This window comes from Notothenia rossii (genome assembly GCF_949606895.1).
Source record: "Notothenia rossii genome assembly, chromosome: 9".
In the NCBI taxonomy this organism is placed as follows: domain Eukaryota; kingdom Metazoa; phylum Chordata; class Actinopteri; order Perciformes; family Nototheniidae; genus Notothenia; species Notothenia rossii.
The window spans coordinates 51,548,756-51,568,775 of NC_136907.1; the positions used below are offsets into that span (position 1 = coordinate 51,548,756).

The 20,020-nt window shown below is 41.9% G+C and overlaps 1 protein-coding gene across 1 annotated transcript in view; it reads left to right on the top strand.

The window, feature by feature from the left end:
* LOC307017852 (BMP/retinoic acid-inducible neural-specific protein 3-like) overlaps positions 1-20,020 on the top strand; it is a 41,340-nt gene continuing 21,320 nt past the window's right edge. The window contains exons 1-3 of the mRNA XM_079647718.1: positions 1-368; positions 502-766; positions 8,354-8,556. Of these exons, the coding sequence (XP_079503844.1) occupies positions 534-766; positions 8,354-8,556 (436 nt within the window). The 5' untranslated portion in view covers positions 1-368; positions 502-533. The remainder of the gene's footprint in view (positions 369-501; positions 767-8,353; positions 8,557-20,020) is intronic.

A 20,020-nucleotide genomic window follows, 5' to 3' on the forward strand; every position in this document is an offset into this window, starting at 1 on the left:
GAGGGATAACAGCTCGCAACACTAACGAGAATCCACAGGAAAAACCGCAACTTTAAGGATCGTACGGAAGGAACGGATTCTTCACAGGATGGGGATATCTATATTTTGCATTTAGCCATATCCTGGGCACGGACATCACCAGAATGAACTCCTTTGTGTTTAAGGAGCGTGTGCATGCATGGATGCAGGAGGATCGTCACCCAAAAATAAAGTTGAGCGCGAGCAGAGACCAAGTTGGAGTAGCTTGGGAACATCACGGATGAGAGAATTGGTTCGGATCACTGGACTGGAGAGCTTTTATTCGGGGCTCTCACCAAATAGAGTTCACTCATTCCTGAGAGCGCATTTAATCTTTTTTGAAAAATCGGGTAAGTGTGTTATAATAAAGAACATTGCACTATCTACTATAAATACTGGATTTAAAAGGGATTCTCCAAATGTGCGCGACGCACTACTTTTTTATTCACCACTAAAATGTGTGAACTGTGTGTCCTCTTGCAGTCCGGAGAGGATGAGGTGTCGCTGGGTGAAGCATGAGCTGTCAGAGGACCAGTCATAAGCGGCTGTCTCTGCTATGGGGGGGGGCTCTCAGCCTCTGGTTCTGCTGCTGCTGGAGCTCCGGGGCCGCCGCTGGGCCAGGAGACGGTGGCCCCGGGCCCCTGGGCTGGCTGCTGTCCGATAAAGGGCCCTTCCAGCAGGCGGTGGAGTTCACGGAGGCTGCGGAGAGGTACCAGCAGGGCTTCAGCACCCGATACAAGATCTACAGGTGAGGTGCAATGAGTGGGCTTTATGCAGTGGTGCAAAGAAACTAAGTAGGCTACATTTACTCAAGTCTTCAAACTATTAACACAAAATATAACCACAATTGAATTATGATCTACTGTATCTTAATAGATGACGACACATGTGACATGACTGTCACACTGAAAAAATTGATATGTTGACTTACATTAAATGTATTAAGTCAACACATTTCATATTACTGTATTACGTTAGTCGAAAGCAGTAATGTTAAATTCAACCTATATTTTTTTTATTTAAACTTGATACTATTGCTTTCAACCAAGCTAATACAAATTTGCGTAATCTGTTGACATAATACATTTAATTCAAGTCAATATTTGAATTATTTCCGTGCATTAAAGTTAGCTCCATCTTTACAAGTTGCAAAGTTATGTTCACAATAAAAATGGATCACTAAGTATAATTTTATCAATAAAATATATATTATTCTGCAAAAATTGTAGTTTTGGTATATTAAGTGTATTTCGATGCTTATACTTTTATACTAAAGTAACATTTTGAATGCCAAACTTTTACTTGAGTATTTTCACACTATTAGAACTTGACCTTCAGTAAATGCTGTGAGCACTTCTTCCACTTCTGGCTTTATGTGTATTGGTGTTACCTTTTGGGGGTTTGAATGTTTGCAGCCATTCATTCCAACTGAAATACCTCCAGTAATTCCAGCTATTGACTTTGAGCCAGAAATGAACTAATCAGTGGAAGCAGCAGCTGTGGAGTTTAGAATTAAAACCTGGACACTCTAGAATTTGGCCTCACAGGTATCAAACACCTGCACCGTATTTGCAAGTAAAGGATCAAATCTGAAAAGCTACTGTAGCGATGCAAAGAGTGCTCTTTGCTGACCGAGAGCTGATCAGTCATGTGAATAGCACCAAATATTGATTTATGCCTTTCTTACGCTTTTTGCTTCAGGGTGTGACATTTGATTATAGAGTAGGAGTTAATTCCTTTGACAGTGTGTGGAGAATTACTTCCTCTCAGTGACTTCCTGCAGTGTCCCTGAGCCACACTCCACTGCTGCTGCCTTTATCTAAATGTTCCTCACAAGCAGTTTGAAGTGGCAATATACTGCAACTCTTACTGTAGGAGTCCATTATGTTAATTGATGCATTTCAGTCAGGGTTTAAAGCTATAACATTCCTCCATTTAAATGTCTAAAAAACGACTAGCCCTTACACATATGTTGTTGAGTTGTATACTCACATAATCCCAAATGTTCAAAACAATGTTCCGCCCAAGTAGAACTATCATTTAATCAAGCTAACGGTGCATGTTATTTAATCACCTATAATGGTTGTCGTATTCCCCTTCGGCATGTGTTAAGGCCCCTACACACCGGGCAGATTTTCGGCGTCGATAGATGTCGATAGATGTCTGGCCGTCGATGAGCGTCCTGTCACCCTTCTCAGATTGGTGTGTCCCGCACCGTTGTGTCTTTTCGGCTGTGCTGACACATTCTGCCGCCTGTCGGTAAAAGGCCGTCAGTTAAAGAAATCACTCTGATTGGCTGTTCAGCTTAGCGAATCAGTGCATGAGAAGCGAAACGGAAGTGAGGGACCCAAACAAACGATTAAGAAGGCAAATCTGAGATTTAATTTAACTCCAGCTCTCGACACAGGTTCGGGAAAGCCCCATGAGCTTCTGGCTGTAGAGTGAAAATGGAACGCATGCTATTTGTTGTTTGTTTATATCACGCAGTCTGTTGTTCTTCTCTCGGTGTATCACACAGTCTGTCTTCCGGTTGTTGCCTCTTTTGAATGACGAATACACACTACCGCCGCCTGCTGGTAAGGAGAGTTATTGCCACTCATGCATGCGCAGTTCGTACGTGCTACTTGGCCGTCGGCTGAAGTCTTTGCGGTGTGTTCCAGTGTGACTGTTGGCCAAGACGCAGGAGACGTGAGGCGACACAACAGTCAAGCCCGTCGGGATGTGTTCTTTGGTGTCATATTGGTGTGTAGGGACCTTTAGAGTTGTGGTCTTCTGCTAGAAGTTGTAAAAAATGTAATGTGTATATTTTTTTCAGCCACATTTTTACAATACACTTTTAACATCAGCCAGAGTGGAGGGCACCCCTGTGGATAGTTGGGTTTGGTTTGAAAATGTATTTAACGGATCTTACGTTATCAGATAAACACTCATGCTACGATATGGCACCAAACCACATCTTTTGTTGTTATATTGTTTGAGAGACCCCTTGTGGCAGAAAATGTATGTGTATATTGTGCGTTTGATGTAGGTTACGCACATGCTACATGTATAATATGGATCTGGTCTTAATTAGATATTTTACATGTAAACGTTTATGGTTTCTTGAAAGTCTGTGTCCATTGGTATTTTGAAACTTGGTCTAGTAACAGGTCCCTCTTGCTGAGGACAAGACATTCTTGTGAAGTCTGTTCTTGAGTTTATTACCAGCCATGACACTTGTATTGTTTTCACCCTGAGAGTCTTGTGTGTGTCATCATAGAGTGATGTGTGTCTGGAGACCTACTGTAGCTAGAACAACCATAAAGGAAGTTTTCATTACTTTGTCAGGTGTTATATTTCTGCCCATGTGTCAGTGGATAAATGTTGTTACATAGACAGCGTTGCAACCATGCAAAATGCAGTCATGAAACAGGGTATGAGTTCGAAAATGGTCGTGATGCGAACAATGGGTCGAGGGTGGCTCTGGTCCCTCGACTTTTTGACCCCCAGATCAATTTAGTTTTACAGATCTTTACAGATATATATAGTCATCAAATGAAGACTGAGATTGAAGACAGGTGAGGTCAGAGGAAAGGCACCAGAAGTAAGGGGTTGCAAAGGGACCATTTGGTGGCCCACTTTTATGCCCCTTGCCCAATTTGGCATCGTAGCTGGAGTGGTCCCATAGAAAGATGGTATTAAGTTGGTTCAGTTTTCATTATATTTTAGGTGACTTATCAAAGTCTCAAGGCCAAACTTTCTTCTGAAGAAGAAACGTTATAGTCTTCTATATCTGTAGGTGCATAAATCAACCGTTATCTTCTCTCAGGAATCTTTCAGGCTGTGGTGTTTATCTCGAAGTCAGTTGCATTTTTTCCAATAAAGCTGCTGCACAAATATCCAAAATGCCCCCTGACATGAGGCTTCTTCTTTTCCAACACCCTTACATACAATAGTTAGTGGAAATCATTGACAGTGACCTAGCAGCGGAGAGATTGGGCTGAAGGAAGGCCCTCTGTATCGGCTCGCTGACGTCTCACTGCTCACGGGTGTTCCATCCTCGAGCAGTCGATCCTGCACCCTGTCAAATTCCTGTCGGCATTTCTAACCCAAAAGCTGTTTTTAGGATTAAGGATTAAGGATTTTAAAAACGACCTCAATATGAGACTCAATTTCGGTTTTAGAAAACTGCTGTAACAAGATAACTGACAGTTAATTCGCCTTTGTGGGCCTCTTGCAGAGATGCTATCTGTTTTTTTACCGATACATTGTGGGAAAACAGAAGGCATTTATTCTTATAATAAATCATACATATTTTGACCAGTCCCTACAGGGTTGTAGATGCTCAGTATTTTATATGTGCTCAAAAATAGCCTGGAGGCTAAACTGCTATTATGCCCGTCTCTGACCTCTGTAATAACTGAACCATCACCATTAGCATCACATTGCTGTCAGTCATGAAGCAGTAAGTGATTAAGATGTCAATTCACTCCTCAAGGCTCCTTGCATAATGTTTTCCCTCCTAGGAATTGTTTTTTCATCACTATTGATTGATTACAGCATACATTAAGCCTGTAAAAAGCCTATACTGTACATTCCTGCAGTAAGCATCGCTCCTTATGTGCATGCTGATGCAGTAGCTTCAGGCTCAACGCTGGGCCAAAAAGCTTGTCTCTTTACCAGAGACGTACACTCAGCCTTTCCCCTCATGGTGAAGATTGGCTGTAATGACACTCTCCACACTGTCCCGGTTCCCAATTATTTCAATGCCGATCCTTTTTCTCTAGGCAGCGATTTGTTTGCTTCCCAGAAGGAGAAAAGGTACACAGAGCCTTAGGCAGCATGGTGGGAGAGGTAGACTGATGCTATGTTAGGAGAGAGGGAAAGAGAAAGAGTGATGCCATAGAGCAGGGATGGGCAAATGGCGGCCTCTTTTTGCGGCACTCAGATGAATTTATAAACAACGTAATTAATTTAAAAAATATATATTATATATTCTTTTTTGTTTTACTTGTAGTACTGATACCGTCCACTAGACTCCTAGTTAGCCTACATGATTTAGTTAGGCAGCCAAATACCGCAAAATAATCTGTGACGCGTTTCTTTCCCGGGGAAACACTCACAAGAAATGCCTGCTGTGAGGTTAAGTTACCGCTTGTAATTATGCCTTTACAAGCTTAAAAAGTTGTATTTATCATCTGAATTTGGCGAAACAAGTTTAAAGGTGGGGTAGGTAAGTTTGAAAAACCAGCTCGAGATACACTTTTTTTTATATTCCATGGAATGCTCTTAACATCCCGATAGCAATGAATATCTTAAGTGCTTTGACAAAAAATCCATTAAAAAAATTCATCTGTGGAAGCCGTAGTACTGTAAAAAGCATGACCAATGGATGGCCTACCTGCCTGTCAGCCTTCTATCTGTGCACAAACTTATCTCGTGCCCTCATTGGTCATGTGCGCGTTCATGTGTGTTAGAGAAGGGGTTCTGTAAGGAAGTGGAATATTTTTTCCGGCTGTGTATTTTCAAATTCTAGCGCACTCGAGCTGGTTTCTCTAAAATTACGTACCCCACCTTTAATATTCTAAAAACCAAGACTTTGTTTATTTGAAATCAGATGAAACCAAACACGACCCCGTCGTGTTATCTATGATTACTATATGCTTTTCATTAATAATTTCAGCGGGAGGGAGGGGGAGCAGCGCTGAGGAACAGCGGAGTGCGGGTTGACAGGTGTCTGTATTGACATTCCCCTTATTGTGCGTCAGCAGAGGCAGGCTACAGTCTTCGGTTCAAGTTAGACAACTAATGTCTGGGTTAGTGTTCATGACTTCATGTTTATGTCATCTTAATGGTTAATCTCAATGCACACACATTTTCCGTGCTTTCCAATAGTTTAAAATCGTTTTATTCCACTGTTAAATTACCTGTTCATGTTCAATACAAACATGCCCCAAAATTAAATAACATTTCTGGGAACTGATATTTGTTTAGTTTATTAGAGGATATTCCCTGAAAGATTATAAAATGTCCATGAAGATGTAAGACTTTGTATATTTGTTAATAATTACATACAATACATGGAATGTATGTGTGTGTGTTCCAAGTGAATCTGCGGCCCCCTGGTGGCCAGTACATTAATTATGTTGCTCCCACCACCATCCAAGTTGCCCATCCCTGCCATAGAGGGAAGCAGGGAGGAAGAGAAAAAGAGAAAGAGAGAGCAGCGGTATTTCCCAGACGGCCTGTGAAGTGCTAGAGTTCAGCAGAATTGTGTCCAGGGGGCAAAGGATAACAAATGATGGCAGCTGATAATGTGTGACTTTATTTTGGTTTTGACGCCTCTCTGTTGCTGTGGGAGTCGGGAGTCGCAGCGCTGCATGTCAATAAATTGTGTTTTATGGGTGCAGGAGTTATTTAAAGCTGTGAAAAGCTTGTTCAGACAACAGTGACAGATGATAGAGATTCCCAACAAGTGGGGTGCGTGGAAATGTTGCAGAGTAGCTACGCAGATACATTTGACAACACCTCAACATGAGTGGTCTTAATAACTAAAGCAGTAATTTAAAATGTTTTGACATTTAAAAAAATAGACTCATTAGTCTGTACGAGAGATAGATGAGAAGATATGGTGCAACTTAGCTAAATAATTATTGCAAAACTGTTGTTATTCCCGTTTATATTTCAGGAAACTTCCATCGATATTCAAAGTCAAAGTCAACTTTATTGTCAATATCTATGAGTGTTGTACAAACAGGAAGAAATGCTGTTTCCTCACTGTCCCAAAGACAAAAATATATATATACAGACGAAAATAAAAAATAAGAATAAAAACAAAAGTCTGGTCGACAGAAAAAGCTGATTATTATATGACAATGAGTGAAATTGAACTGTGCAATATCTACAGGTAGTGTGATCAGTGTTGAAGCTCCTTGTAGAGAAGATAAAAGTGAGGGTAGGTCGGAGAGCCTGGAGGAAGGGGAGATAGTTCAGCCTCCTGACAGCATGGTGGAAAAAACAGTTCTTTAGCCTGGTTGAGCTTGACCTCAGGCTGCGGAATCTCCTCCCTGAAGGCAGGAGGGTGAAGAGGCAGGTGGAGGGATGGGTGGGGTCACCCACAGTGCTGAGTGCTTTGGGGGTGAGGCGGGTGTTAAATGAGTCCAGGAGTGTTGGGAGTGAGGCACCGATGATCCTCTCAGCTGTGGTCACTATGCGCTGCAGGGTCTTGCGGTTGGAGGCGGTGCTGAGGATGCTCTCGATGGCGCTTCGGTAGAAGGAGTTCATGATGGGAGTGGGGGCTCCTGCTCTCTTCAGTTTGCTGGGCTTTCTTGGTGATTGACGTGGTGTTGTTCCTCCAGGAGAGGTCCTCAGTGATGTTCAGCCCCAGGAATCTGGTGCTGCTCACCTGCTCCACAGCAGCACTGTTGATGGTCGGTGGGTGGGGGTGTGGGTTCTCATGAAGTCAACAACAATCTCCCGTTTTAGTTTTTGAATGCAGAACGAAGGAAAATTATAAAAACTTTATTTAAAATTTCAGGCCCACAATAAAGACAATGTAATAAAAAAAAAAGGAAAATACTATAATAATATGTCACATTTTTCTAAATACAAACAGAGAAAATTGTCAAATTATGCAGAAATGTGCTAACGTGTCATAGGCTAGCAAGAAAACAGAATAAAAAAATTAATAAAAATCAAGTGCTGGTTAACTGGTTGAAATGTCAAGCTAAGTGTGTTAGCAGAACAAATAGAAAATGTACTATACATTGTTGAAAAAAAGTTGTTAAGCTTAACAATCAACAATACACTTTAACATCCAGTTCCAATCAATTTAATGGAAGTTATTCCAATTGGGAATAGTTCAAGTTAAAAGCTAACAATGGCTAAATAACCAACCACAACCTGATTATTAAAAATAGAAAATAAATTGCAGAAATCAGAGGCATATAGAGCTCCCCGAGGGTTACATTACATCTTCATCGTGTGTTAATGATTCATGTGCATGTGTGTAAGGTCAGTTCAGTATTATATATAGTACACATTTACCTAATGCTTTGCTTTCCGTACAGCTTGTTAAACAGCCGCCTGGGGCCTTATGCATCACTAAAGGCCAAACCAAGAGAGCAAATGTCTCCAGTCTCAAAGTGTGTGTGTGTGTGTGTGTGTGTGTGTGTGTGTGTGTGTGTGTGTGTGTGTGTGTGTGTGTGTGTGTGTGTGTGTGTGTGTGTGTGTGTGTGTGTGTGTGTGTGTGTGTGTGTGTGTGTGTGTGTGCGTGTGCGTGCGTGCGTGTGTGTGTGTATGTGTGTGTGTGTGTGTGTGTGTGCGTGTGTGTGTGTTTGTGCTGCTCTGTCCCCAGGGAGTTCGGTCGATGGAAGGTCAACAGCCTGGCGGTGGAGAAGCGGGATGGTTTGGGTGGCAGCAGGGGCCTGGCTCTGCCCCTCGACCCCGACTTCATGCACACCATCCGCCAGCTGGGGAGGCGGCCCACCCTCCAGACCATTACTGAGGGTCTAATCAAGAAATATGGCACCCACCTCCTCCTCTCTGCCACTCTCGGAGGTACGGTTGAGAACGCAGAGCTTCAAAGCAAGCCTGTTTCACACGGCTTCAAACGTGATTTATTTATTTTTTCAGCACATGGGGCACCGATTTTACCGTCTGTTGCCTTCTAAACAACAAAACATATAATAATATTTCTGGATCAGTGTTTTTTTGGTTCTCAAAAGACATGAAATCACCCTGGTTTAGTGTACAAAAAAAATTCATTGGAGAAGGCAGTGAAAGGCAGATTTAATATTTCTGTTTGGCCGTGAAAATGAATGGAGGAACACGATTTGTATGCAATGGGCTTATCTCTTTTAATAAATCAGCATTAGATATTGTAATTTATTTGAGGAAGATTGAGTTTGAAAGTGTTTGCTGTATGAAAAAAAAAAACACAAATGTGATGGAACTATCCAAATGCAAATTCAGTTGAAAACATCTACTGGCGATGAAATCCAGGATTATTTTGATGTTTGGTGCGCTTTTATGTTTTTCCCACACATACAATAACCATCCAAAAATCAACAGTAAACCTACGGTTTGGCTGTGAGTGTATCAAAAGAGCAGGCAAAACAATTATTTATACTGTAGTTTTAATATTTCATACCAGTTCTCAAACATCTCAGGCAGAAATCCATCAAAACAACAGACAAAAAAAAACGCCTATTCTGACTTTAGACTTAGCCAAGTAAAACTCTGATACAAGACTGTAAGACCCTAATGATAGAGCTTAGGGTGTGGGTGGTGAAACTTGAAACAACCAAGATAGATGTCTGATGCAAGTTTTGAAATGTTTTCTAATTTCCTTAAACTCACCTTGTCTCAGTTTACGAAAGTACTGACAAATATTGTCAAAACAAAGCGAATGGGGTCTTTGTACTAGAATATCTTTTTATGAGACCATTTTCTGCTCTGACACTGTTATGATCGAGGTTTGGTTGGTTACGGCTCCAAAACTACTTGGTGAAGGGTATAAAACAGTGGTAGCCATGGCTACAAAAAACGCATTGATTGTTGGAAAGAGTCAAGAAACCTAAAGTCAACGTTGCTTACATTTAACCATGGCAGGGATTTTTCACTAAATACAACAATAGCTGTGGCATATCATTAAAGTAACTTGAATAAGTTTAGTTTCTGTCATGCAGTTTGTAACAGTTTAAAAAACAATCTTACACAACAGAAATAACTCGTGTCACTTTAGATGGTGATTAAATCAATTAGTTTGGAGAACCTGTGCACATTTGCAATGGCGTTTTTACTGTATCTATTCTTGTGGTCAAACTGGGAAGCCTTTGAGATTGATATGTAACTTCCCAGAAGCCGCTCCAAAAAATAGATAGTCTTGGAACGGGCCAAATGCTTCTCCTGTGATATCGCCGCAAGCAGATTTCTTAAAAACCACTTCTAGAAACAACTTCACATTCAACACTGCGGTTCTGAATCCTGAGCTATGGTACTGAGCCATGCATGATATATTGTAGTTACTTCACACAACCAACTCACAACTACTCAGAAACACCGGTATAATATATGGTTCACAGTAATAAAACAAACCCAAATATGGCAACTATCGCAGTCAGAAACACAAGTGAATTGTACTGAGCTGATGTATTAATTACTGTAAGGCTTATAGGTCCCTTGCTTTGCCATTATCACTGAATTTATAAAGAGGGGTATGGATCAAATTAGTGGAGGTATTTTGCCAGTGATAATTTCTACAGTTTGTATGGCAAAAACAAACACAGTTTGAGTTGCAATGGCAGAGTGGCACTGTTTCTGCAGGCTTTCTACTTCACTACCCTGGACACAGCGAGAATTAGCTGAGTTCATAACAGTTTAAAAACCAATGTTACACAAAGAACTTGTGTCACTTTAGATGGTGATTAAATAATTGAACTAATCTCAATGCCAATAATAGTTTAAAACGTGATTTTGGGTAGATGCCTGTATTAGGTTTATAGTTAAAACAATTTTAAGAGATTTTCATTAAATATGTCAGCAAATACCCCACTTATGAATGTCCGAAGCTTCAGTGTGTCTTTAAAAAATTGCCTTGCTAAATTTACTAAATGAGACTTCCATATGTCATGGCACCGAACATTAGCTGCCTTTAGCTTGGTGCCATGTGACCGTGATGTAGTTTGTTTGCATTTACGCTTAAAAAATAATAAAAGTGGAGTTCAAATGTGATTTTTCCATCTGAAAAAGGTGTAAGAATCATAAATGTGTGATAGCCACAGAACCATATTTCAAAATCCAATAATAAAATCCCATTGCCTTTTGCACTTCTCTATAGGAAGATAATTGAACAGAATTTGGAGTAGATTAGCCAATCATGACAATCACAGGGGTGTTTCTGTCATGAGTGGTTGCTAATCCGAACATATTATCTGCCCAATTGAACCCTTTGGTGTGAGGCATTAACAGACACAATCTCAAAGTTACCAACTGGATCTCCTCTAAGTGTGGCAAGGGACCAGTTTTTTTTAATTGGCCAATGAACCCTGTATATACAAAATGGCCTTTCCGTGCTGTTAGAGTTAACAGTAGATGTAATCTTAAAGTTTGCTAAGTGCCCTCACTGATTGCACACTCACTCCTTTAAACTGCACTCAAAACAATTTGTCTATTGAATTTGAAATGATTTGCCGTGTTTCCCAGTAACTCATCCTTTTATTCAAAATAATTGGACTTATTACTGACCAGTTAGTGAGGTAGGTCACAGTGTAGAAGCTATGCTATTGCTTCTACCTGCAAATGTACAGTAATAACCCACAGCTGCATATAGCAATTTCACACACTTTCTCCGGGGCACACATTGTAAGTTGACAATAGAAGCAATGAGGCAGTTTGAGAAAAAAGGTCAGCAATAACACCAAAAAAAGTAAGTTACATCACTTCATCAAAAAAGTCCCGGGGCTAGTCACACAAAACTCACATACATTTTGCCCTCACAAAGACAAAAAAAAAAGTCTCATTTATAAAGCCGCACATACAATAGGACTCCTCTCCATTCCCACAGCTAGCCATGTAACAAAGTAATTATTAATAACACGACATTATGTCAAAACTACAAAAAATGTAATATTTTTTCACTTCATTGTATACTTTAATTTTTCCATAATCTTTTGTTTGCTTTAATCAACAGTCCGAACGCAATATGTAATACACCTTTCCGCATTTTAAAATGTATTTTAACACATTCTGCGGTGGTTATAATCTTTCTTTAGAAGTTGCATGTTTTTTTCCAAAAAATGAAATCGTTACTTGCATTTTTTAATACTAAACCAAAATGTATGTCTTCAATAAAAAATAAATGTATAACATCATAGCTACAAAGTTTACTTCATGTATTTAAGCATGAATCACACTGAACCAAAATTAAAAATTAAAAAAGGTGCAGTAAAATATATTTTGGCACAGTATTTCTTATTTGTCCTTATAATATAGACAGTGTAGAGCAGTGGTCACCAACCTTTTTCAGCCCAAGATCACCGACCTCGGCCTAGGTGAAAGGCGAGATCTACCTATTGCAGAATTGAGTGAAAAAGACGGCCCAATTTGAGGCCTTTTATATAGGCTAATTGCATCTGAATTACTGTTACAATGAAGGCTCCATAATCAGCTCACGGCATATAGGCAGGGGTAAAGTGGTATTGAGGGGCGCACCTCACCTCTTCTAGGGGGGTCCTCAACTCCTCTAGGGGGGTCCGGGGGGATGTTCCCCCGGGAAGATTTTTTTTTAAATATTGAAGTTGAAAGCATCAATCTGGTGCACTTTGAGAGCAACATGAAGAGATCTATGGATACCTTTCTCAGCACCCATATGAAACAGAACTGCAAACAGATTTTCTTTTTCTTTCTGGATATTTTACAAATCACTCCCCTTTTAAACTGTATTCTTGTTTTACTGACATACTGTATAGTAGGCTATTTCTTACCTGTTTTTCATTTATTCTCTTATTGTTTGTATAACTATAATGATCATATGAAGGTGTGCCGCGGAAATAATCTTTTGAATAATTTGTGACAAAACCGTTCTAAACACTCAGAGAGTCCTTTAGCTCACCTGAGCCCCTCAGTCTGACAGGAGAGGACGCCCCTCCAGCTTGTTGTGGAAACAGTTCCTTATGTCCGTTAGTTAGTTAGTGCAGCTAGCTAACCAGATGCTAACATCACGGTCCCCGCTAGCACCGGTCCCTCTCTCTCCCTCCCTCTCTCCCTCTCTCTATCACACTAAATGCACTATTGCCACACACACACAGAGCCGAGTTTGAATGACACAAGCACACATGTATTTCCATGCAACTCTCTGATTGGTGTGGTGTCTTGCCTCTGTTGCTTTCAGTGAACACGGGAAATTACAGTCCTACCGTTGTCTCTTGTGTCATGATGAGGTTCACGTAAAGCACGGTTAATGTATTATATTATTGAGGTGTCTCAAATATACGTCAATCAAGTGGCACCTTTTAACGGGGTGGTGGATGATAGGTTTACATCTAAAAAGGTATTTTTCAAACATTATTATTTTAATTTTCTTTCTTTTGTTACTCTTTTTTTTTAACGGTCCGCGATCTACCCGCACCACACTCGCGATCGATCACTGGTGTAGAGGACATCCATTATGGCCTCTACAAAATGCATGTATTACAACATTTTCATTAAAATATTGCAGCTCTCGCATCTTGTAACAACCACTTCATTATGTCATAATTTATCACAAAATGACGGAAAGTGTGTTTATAAGTTATTAAATGATGAAAATGTTTTATATATTGTCAAGTGAGTACATAATGCGTAGTTTGGCAATCTTCAACATCTGTTTGCAAATCGATACTGCCCGCTCCCCTGGTCATTAGACCTGTCAATGAGAAAAATAAGTATTGCAATTTCATCGCCAAGGTTCTCCAACATCTGTTATTCCGCCCAGCTGTAGCTATTTATAGCTTCCATATTGCTAATTCATCACACAAACCTGTGAACCATCTCAATCTTCATTATTAAAAGTCATGAGGAATGATCAATGATTCATTTAAAGCTGTACCAGACTTCAGAAAGTTCTTCACAATTTAGGACAAATTTAGAAGAACATTACCGGGGAAATAATGGCTTGAGTGTAAATAAAAAGGAGACATTTCTTCAAAGGGGCCATATTATGCTCATTTTTAGGTTCATATTTGCGTTTTTGTGGTTCTACTGTGACCATACTTGCCAGCCTTTAGACCTCAGAAATCGGGAGCATTTCAAAATGCAAAATTTGAGGGGGGGGGGGGGGGGGTGTGTGCTAGTGGATCGCCGGAGCTGTTAGATTAAAATCAATGTGGGCTGGACCTGTATTTTACAGGAAAGGAGTGAGCAGAAAGTAGAGTAGGCTAGTTGTCGATTCTTGTTATGTTTTCTGTGAATATCTGCCTCACCCTCTCAGACTTTGAGTTGCGCGTGCTACTAAAGAGACCTGTTACCATGGAAACCAAACAATGGTGTAGCTGTATTAAAGTCAGAGTAGAAACAGTCGTGTGTAAATCTGATTTTGTCAGAAATCGGGAGAAATGTGGGAGAAATATGACCCCGGGAGGAAACCGGGAGAGGGCAATGAAATCGGGAGTCTCCCGCGAAAATCGGGAGGGTTGACAAGTATGACTGTGACATGTCTCCATGCTTTAATGTTCAAAAAGCTCTTTATTTTCCTCATACTGCCTGTGCTGCAGCACCTCCTTTCACCCTCTGTCTGAAACCAGAGCCCAGTCTGCTCTGATTGGTTAGCTGGTCGGCTCTGTTGTGATTGGTCAACTGCTTAGTGATATCCCTCAACAAATCAAGTAAAATGTGAGAGCTAGCCAATAAAAGCGAGAGTGTTACACAGTGATGTCACTATGTTACTAGAGAAAACAAAGGAGTCCAATGGAGGTGTTTCAGGCAGGGGGGAGTTTGTGGGAGACCCTCTGGCATAAACGTTGGGATGTTGACCTTTGCAGTAACCGTATGGTAAACTGTATGTGTGTATGTATTTTGGGTATTCCTTTATTCCTAGTTTAGTTTGACTGTCTGCTTTTTGCATACCATATTATAGTTTAAACAGTTTCAGATCTTTCCAAGTGTGGAATGTCTCCAAGATAATTGTATTATTAATGTCATTTCGGCCAATAATTAATAATAATAATAATATTAATAATAATAATACATTACATTTATAAAGCGCTTTTCCTGGTGCTCAAAGCGCTTACAAGCAAGTAAAACAAAAATAACAACAAAAGTAGAAAGTGCTAAGGTAGGAGGAATAAGGGCAAGGGGTTAATTGATTAGGAGTTGAAGGCAAGAGTGAAAAGGTGAGTTTTGAGGGATTGTTTGAATGATGTGAGAGTGATGGCAGATCTGACGTGGCTGGGGAGGGAGTTCCAGAGTGTGGGGGAGGCTGCTGCGAAGGGCCTGTCCCCCCAGGTCCGGAGCTTTGTCCTGATGGGCTGCAGTAGGTTAGCTTCAGCAAACCTGAGGCGACGGGTGGGGGTGTGTCGTTGGATGAGGTCACAGAGGTAGGGGGGGGCAAGGTTGTTGAGGGCTTTGAAAGTGAAAAGTAATATTTTAAAGTCAATGCGGTGTTTGATGGGGAGCCAGAGGAGGTCATGGAGGATAGGGGTGATGTGGTCGGAGCGTCGGGTGGAGGTGAGCATGCGGGCAGCTGAGTTTTAGACATATTGAAGTTTTTTTTAGTGTGAATGCAGGTGATCCAAAAAGTATGCTGTTGCAGTAATCCAGTCGGGATGATATAAAGGCATGGATCAGAGTTTCAGCAGCGGTCGATGAGAGGGAGGGTCTAATGTGGGCGATGTTCTTTAAATGGAAGAATGCGTTTTTTGTGACCTGTTTGACGTGAGGGAGGAAAGTGAGGGTGGGGTCGAGGATGATGCCAAGGTTACGGATGTGAGTGGAGGAGTTGACAATGGAGCCATCGATGGTAAGAGAAAAATCTTGGGTTTAGCGGGTAAGTGAGTTTGGGCCAATGATTATAAGTTCCGATTTGTCACAGTTAAGTTTTAGAAAATTGTTTTGCATAAACATTTTAATGTCAGTGAGGCAGGTGCTGAGCTGGGAGTGTGTGGTTGGAGAAATTGATTTTGTTGAGAGGTAGAGTTGTGTGTCATCAGCATAACAGTGGAACTGGAGTTGGTGTTGACGGAGGATTTGTCCAATTGGGAGGATGTAGATGATGAACAGAAGGGGACCAAGTACAGAACCCTGAGGGACGCCATGATTGACGGGTGCTGTGGGGGATTTGGAGTTGTTAATGGAGATGAATTGATGTCTGTCAGAGAGATAGGATTTAAACCAGGAGAGGGCAGTACCGGTAATGCCAATGGAAGACTGGAGGCGGTTGATGAGGATGGAATGGTTGATCGTGTCAAATGCGGCTGTTAGGTCAAGGAGAATGAGAATTGAGAGGGAACCAGAGTCAGCAGAGAGGAGAATGTCGTTGGTCACCTTGAGTAGGGCAGATTCTGTGCTGTGGCGAGTACGGAAACCAGATTGAAAAGGTTCATGAAGGTTATTGCAGTCCAGATGGGATTTTAGTTGGGAGGCAACAGTTCGCTCCAGAATCTTTGACAGGAATGGGAGGTTAGAGATGGGCCGGTAGTTATTGAAAGAATCAGGGTTGAGAACAGGTTTTTTAAGTATGGGAGTGACAGCAGCGAGTTTCAGATCAGGGGGGACGAGTCCAGTGGACAGAGAGGAGTTAATGACTGTGGTGATAAGATGAGTGAGTTGGGGGAGGCAGGCTTTGACAAGGGTAGAGGGCATGGGGTCCAGGATGGAAGTTGAGGTATTCATGCCAGTGACTTGGGCAACTATGTCCAGTGAGGTAATTTGTCTGAAGGCTGTAAAAGGAGGAGGGTAGGCAGGTTCCGGAAAAGGATGGGTGGTGGACGAGACGGAGGAGTTGGCTATGTTGCTGTGTATTATTTCAATTTTGCTTTGGAGGAATGAGAGGAAGGATTCACACTTTGAGGTGGTGAAGGAGTTGGAGATATTATCCATGGGGTTGAGGAGCTTGTTAATAGTTGAAAAACGAGACTTTGGGTTATTGCTGCCAGATTGTATTACAGAGGAGTAGTGGAAGGAGCGTGAACTGTTGAGGGGATCTTTGTACTGCTGTTGGTGCAGTCTATAAATGTCTTTGTGGATAGTGAGACCAGTTCGTTTAGCATGTCTTTCGAGCTGGCGACCTTTCGTTTTGAGGCAACGGAGATGATCGGTGTACCAGGGGGCCGAGTGAGTGAAAGAGACATACTTGTTTTTTATTGGAGCGAGTTGGTTGAGACAGGAGGAGAGAGCATTGTTGTAGGTGTTGACCAGGTCAGTAGGGGAAACATTCTGGGTGGCGGTGGAGTCAGGGATGGTGTCAGCCAGTAGGGAGGAGAGGGAGGAGGGGTGTATGGACTTGATATTCCGGAATTGTATGGTGCACTTCTGCTTTATGAGGGGGGTTGGGGTTAGGATGTCCATGATGAGGGCCAGGTGATCGGAGATGGTGAGGTCATAGGTGGTCAGGTTGCTGATGGCGATGCCAGTGGTGCAGATCAGGTCCAGTGTTTGACCTTTTTTATGGGTAGGAAAATCAACATGTTGTGTGATATTGAAACAGTTGAGTATGTCCAGGAGTTCTGTAGCGGTATTGGAGTCGTTTGAGTCGACATGAATATTGAAATCACCAAGTAATAATACAGATGGAGAGATAGAGCAAAGTTTTGTGAGGAATTCAGCAAGGTCCGAGGGGAAAGCAGGGTTTGGTTTGGGGGGACGGTAAATTACTGCTGCAACCAGGGGTTTTAGACCAGACAGTTTAAATGCAAGGTGTTCAAATGAGGAAGGGCAAGGGATGTTTATTGGAATTGTTTTTATATTATTTCTTAGAATTGTGGCAATTCCACCTCCATGCCCATGGTGGCGTGGTTTTTCAATATATCTGTATCCTGGGGGTGTTGTCTGGTTGAGGGAGAAGTATTCCTGTGGTATTTGCCAAGTTTCTGTGATACAGAGAAAGTCCAGATTATTGTCAGTGATGAATTCATTGAGAATGAGACCCTTGTTTTTTAGAGACCGGGTGTTAAACAGAGCAAGTTTAAGATGAGGTTGAGTTTGAACAGGCTGGGGTGCTTTGGGAAGGGGGAGTAGGCAGGCAGAGTGCACATGTTGGTTGTTGTGATGATGAAATGGAGGAGGTGTGTCAGTGCGCGCAGCAGACCAGATGGATGAGATGGAATGACCCGACTGGGAGTAAACATACTTTCGTCCGGAGCTTCGGTGAATGTATTTGGGTTGTTGTAGCAGTCCATGTTCACTGATGGCGGAGATCATCGTCGGGCATGGTAGAGTGGATGTGTGCTTTAGCTGGAGTAGTTCCGCGATGGAGTATGACAGAGTCATGTCACCTGGGAAGGATGCAGCTCACAACAAACCTCTTGAGAGGATTAATGTCAGACAGCAGGAAAGCACACATCATGGCAGGTGATCGGGGTGAGTAGCGAAGTTTCTGTTGACAATCAGTGATTTTGCGGGAGTCAGTGGAATGAAGGCTAAGAGACGAAAAGAAGGAGAGCGTTCCAATGCTAGCGTTAGCATGTAGACACCCGGTGACTGGAGGTTGGCTAGCTGTAGAGGTAGCGGTCACGGCTACTAGGGCTTTCCGCACCGGGACAGCTAAACATATTAATTAGGATTATTAGAATGATTAGGGGAAGTTGATCATTGGTTTAGCTCTCTGTTCAAGGGGAGTTTAAAAGAACACATCATAGCACAGAGACAGCTCTGGTTAAAGTCACAAATGACCTTCTCATAGCCTCAGACAATGGACTTGTTCCTATTCTTGTCTTGCTCGATCTCAGTGCTGCATTTGATACTATCAACCATGATATCCTATTGCAAAGACTAGAGCACTTAGTTGGCATAAAGGGAACTGCTTTAGGCTGGCTTAGGTCCTATCTATCTGAACAGTCTAAGTTTGTGTGTGTCAACGATGAATCTTCCATGCAAACCAAAGTGAGCAATGGAGTGCCACGGGGCTCAGTGCTTGGTAGACTTGCCACCCGTTCCTTGAAATACGTATTTGTTACGTAATTGGGAATTAAATGTTGCGTTCCGTATTGAACCAATACGGAACGCAGTTTGTCCCGTATTTTCACAATCTGTCCCATGCACGTCTGTCACACACACACGTGAACACTGAACTAACAATAATGAACAAAATAAAGGACAGGAAATATTAAAAACAGCAAAATATGTTGGCGGGAGGTGCGCAAGACCTTCCGCGGACTCTCCTCTCTGCTCTGCCTCTGTGCCAAATCCTGTCTGTCTGCCTGTCAGCCCGGCCCGGCCCCTTTGCGCTGCCTGTCGTCGTTACGCTCGCTACGTTACGTCATTACGCCGCTCTGTCGCGGCGTGATTTTTAAAAACAAATGCAAGATGTCTTCAGATACGCCACCTCGTCCTCAAAAGAGGAAACACCGACAACGGAAATACAGACGAGAATGGGAAGAGGCAAACCAGTGGCTTGATAGGGTCCCTGAAGATGACTACAAGGCAAATTGCAAAGCATGTCGCAGAACATTTTCAGTGTCGCACGGTGGGCTGTCTGATGTCAAACAGCACGCAGCCGGGGATCTCCACTCAAGAAATATCAGAACACAAAGGAGCCAAGCACCAGTGTCACAGTTCTTCATAACTGAAACATCTCCTGAGATTGATTCGGTATGATATGGGACCAGGGGTGGGTAGAGACTCTACCCACCCCTGGTCCCATATCATACCGATATGATTTTAAAGTCTATTAAATAAACGTGTATTTAATATTATCAATATAGAATGAAATGTAACCATAAAGAACATCTCTGATTCAGAATCAGAACTCTTATGTTGTTATGCTAATGCTGCTCATTTGAAATTATTCCTAATAGATTAACAGCAAATAAATACTGTGAATAAATAGGCCTACTGTGAATAAATACGATTGATTGATTGATTGATAAATAAAATAAATAGTGACAACAATATGAAAGTAATAATCTGACATCATCCCATTCCCCCCTCTAGATTACTGCAGCTGAGGTGACACAGGTATACCACACAGTAAAACATAACCTCAGCTACAACAGTGCTGACTGTGGACACAAGCTCAATCAAAAGACTCTATCTGATTCCAAAATGGTGAAGAAGATGACTTTGGGGAGAACAAAGCAAGAGGCACTGGTGAAAGACGTCCTGGCCCCGAAGGCAGTGGGTGATGTTCTCAAGATCTTAACATCACCACCCCTCCCATTCTCCATACAGACCGATGCTTCCAATAAAGGGAACAGGAAGATGTTTCCCCTTGCTGTCCAGTACTTCACTCCAGAGTCTGGTGTCACCAACAAAATGCTGGACTTCATAGAGAATCCAGATGAGTCAGCTGCTGGGATTGTAGCTCTCCTGGAACAATCCCTTGAGAAAT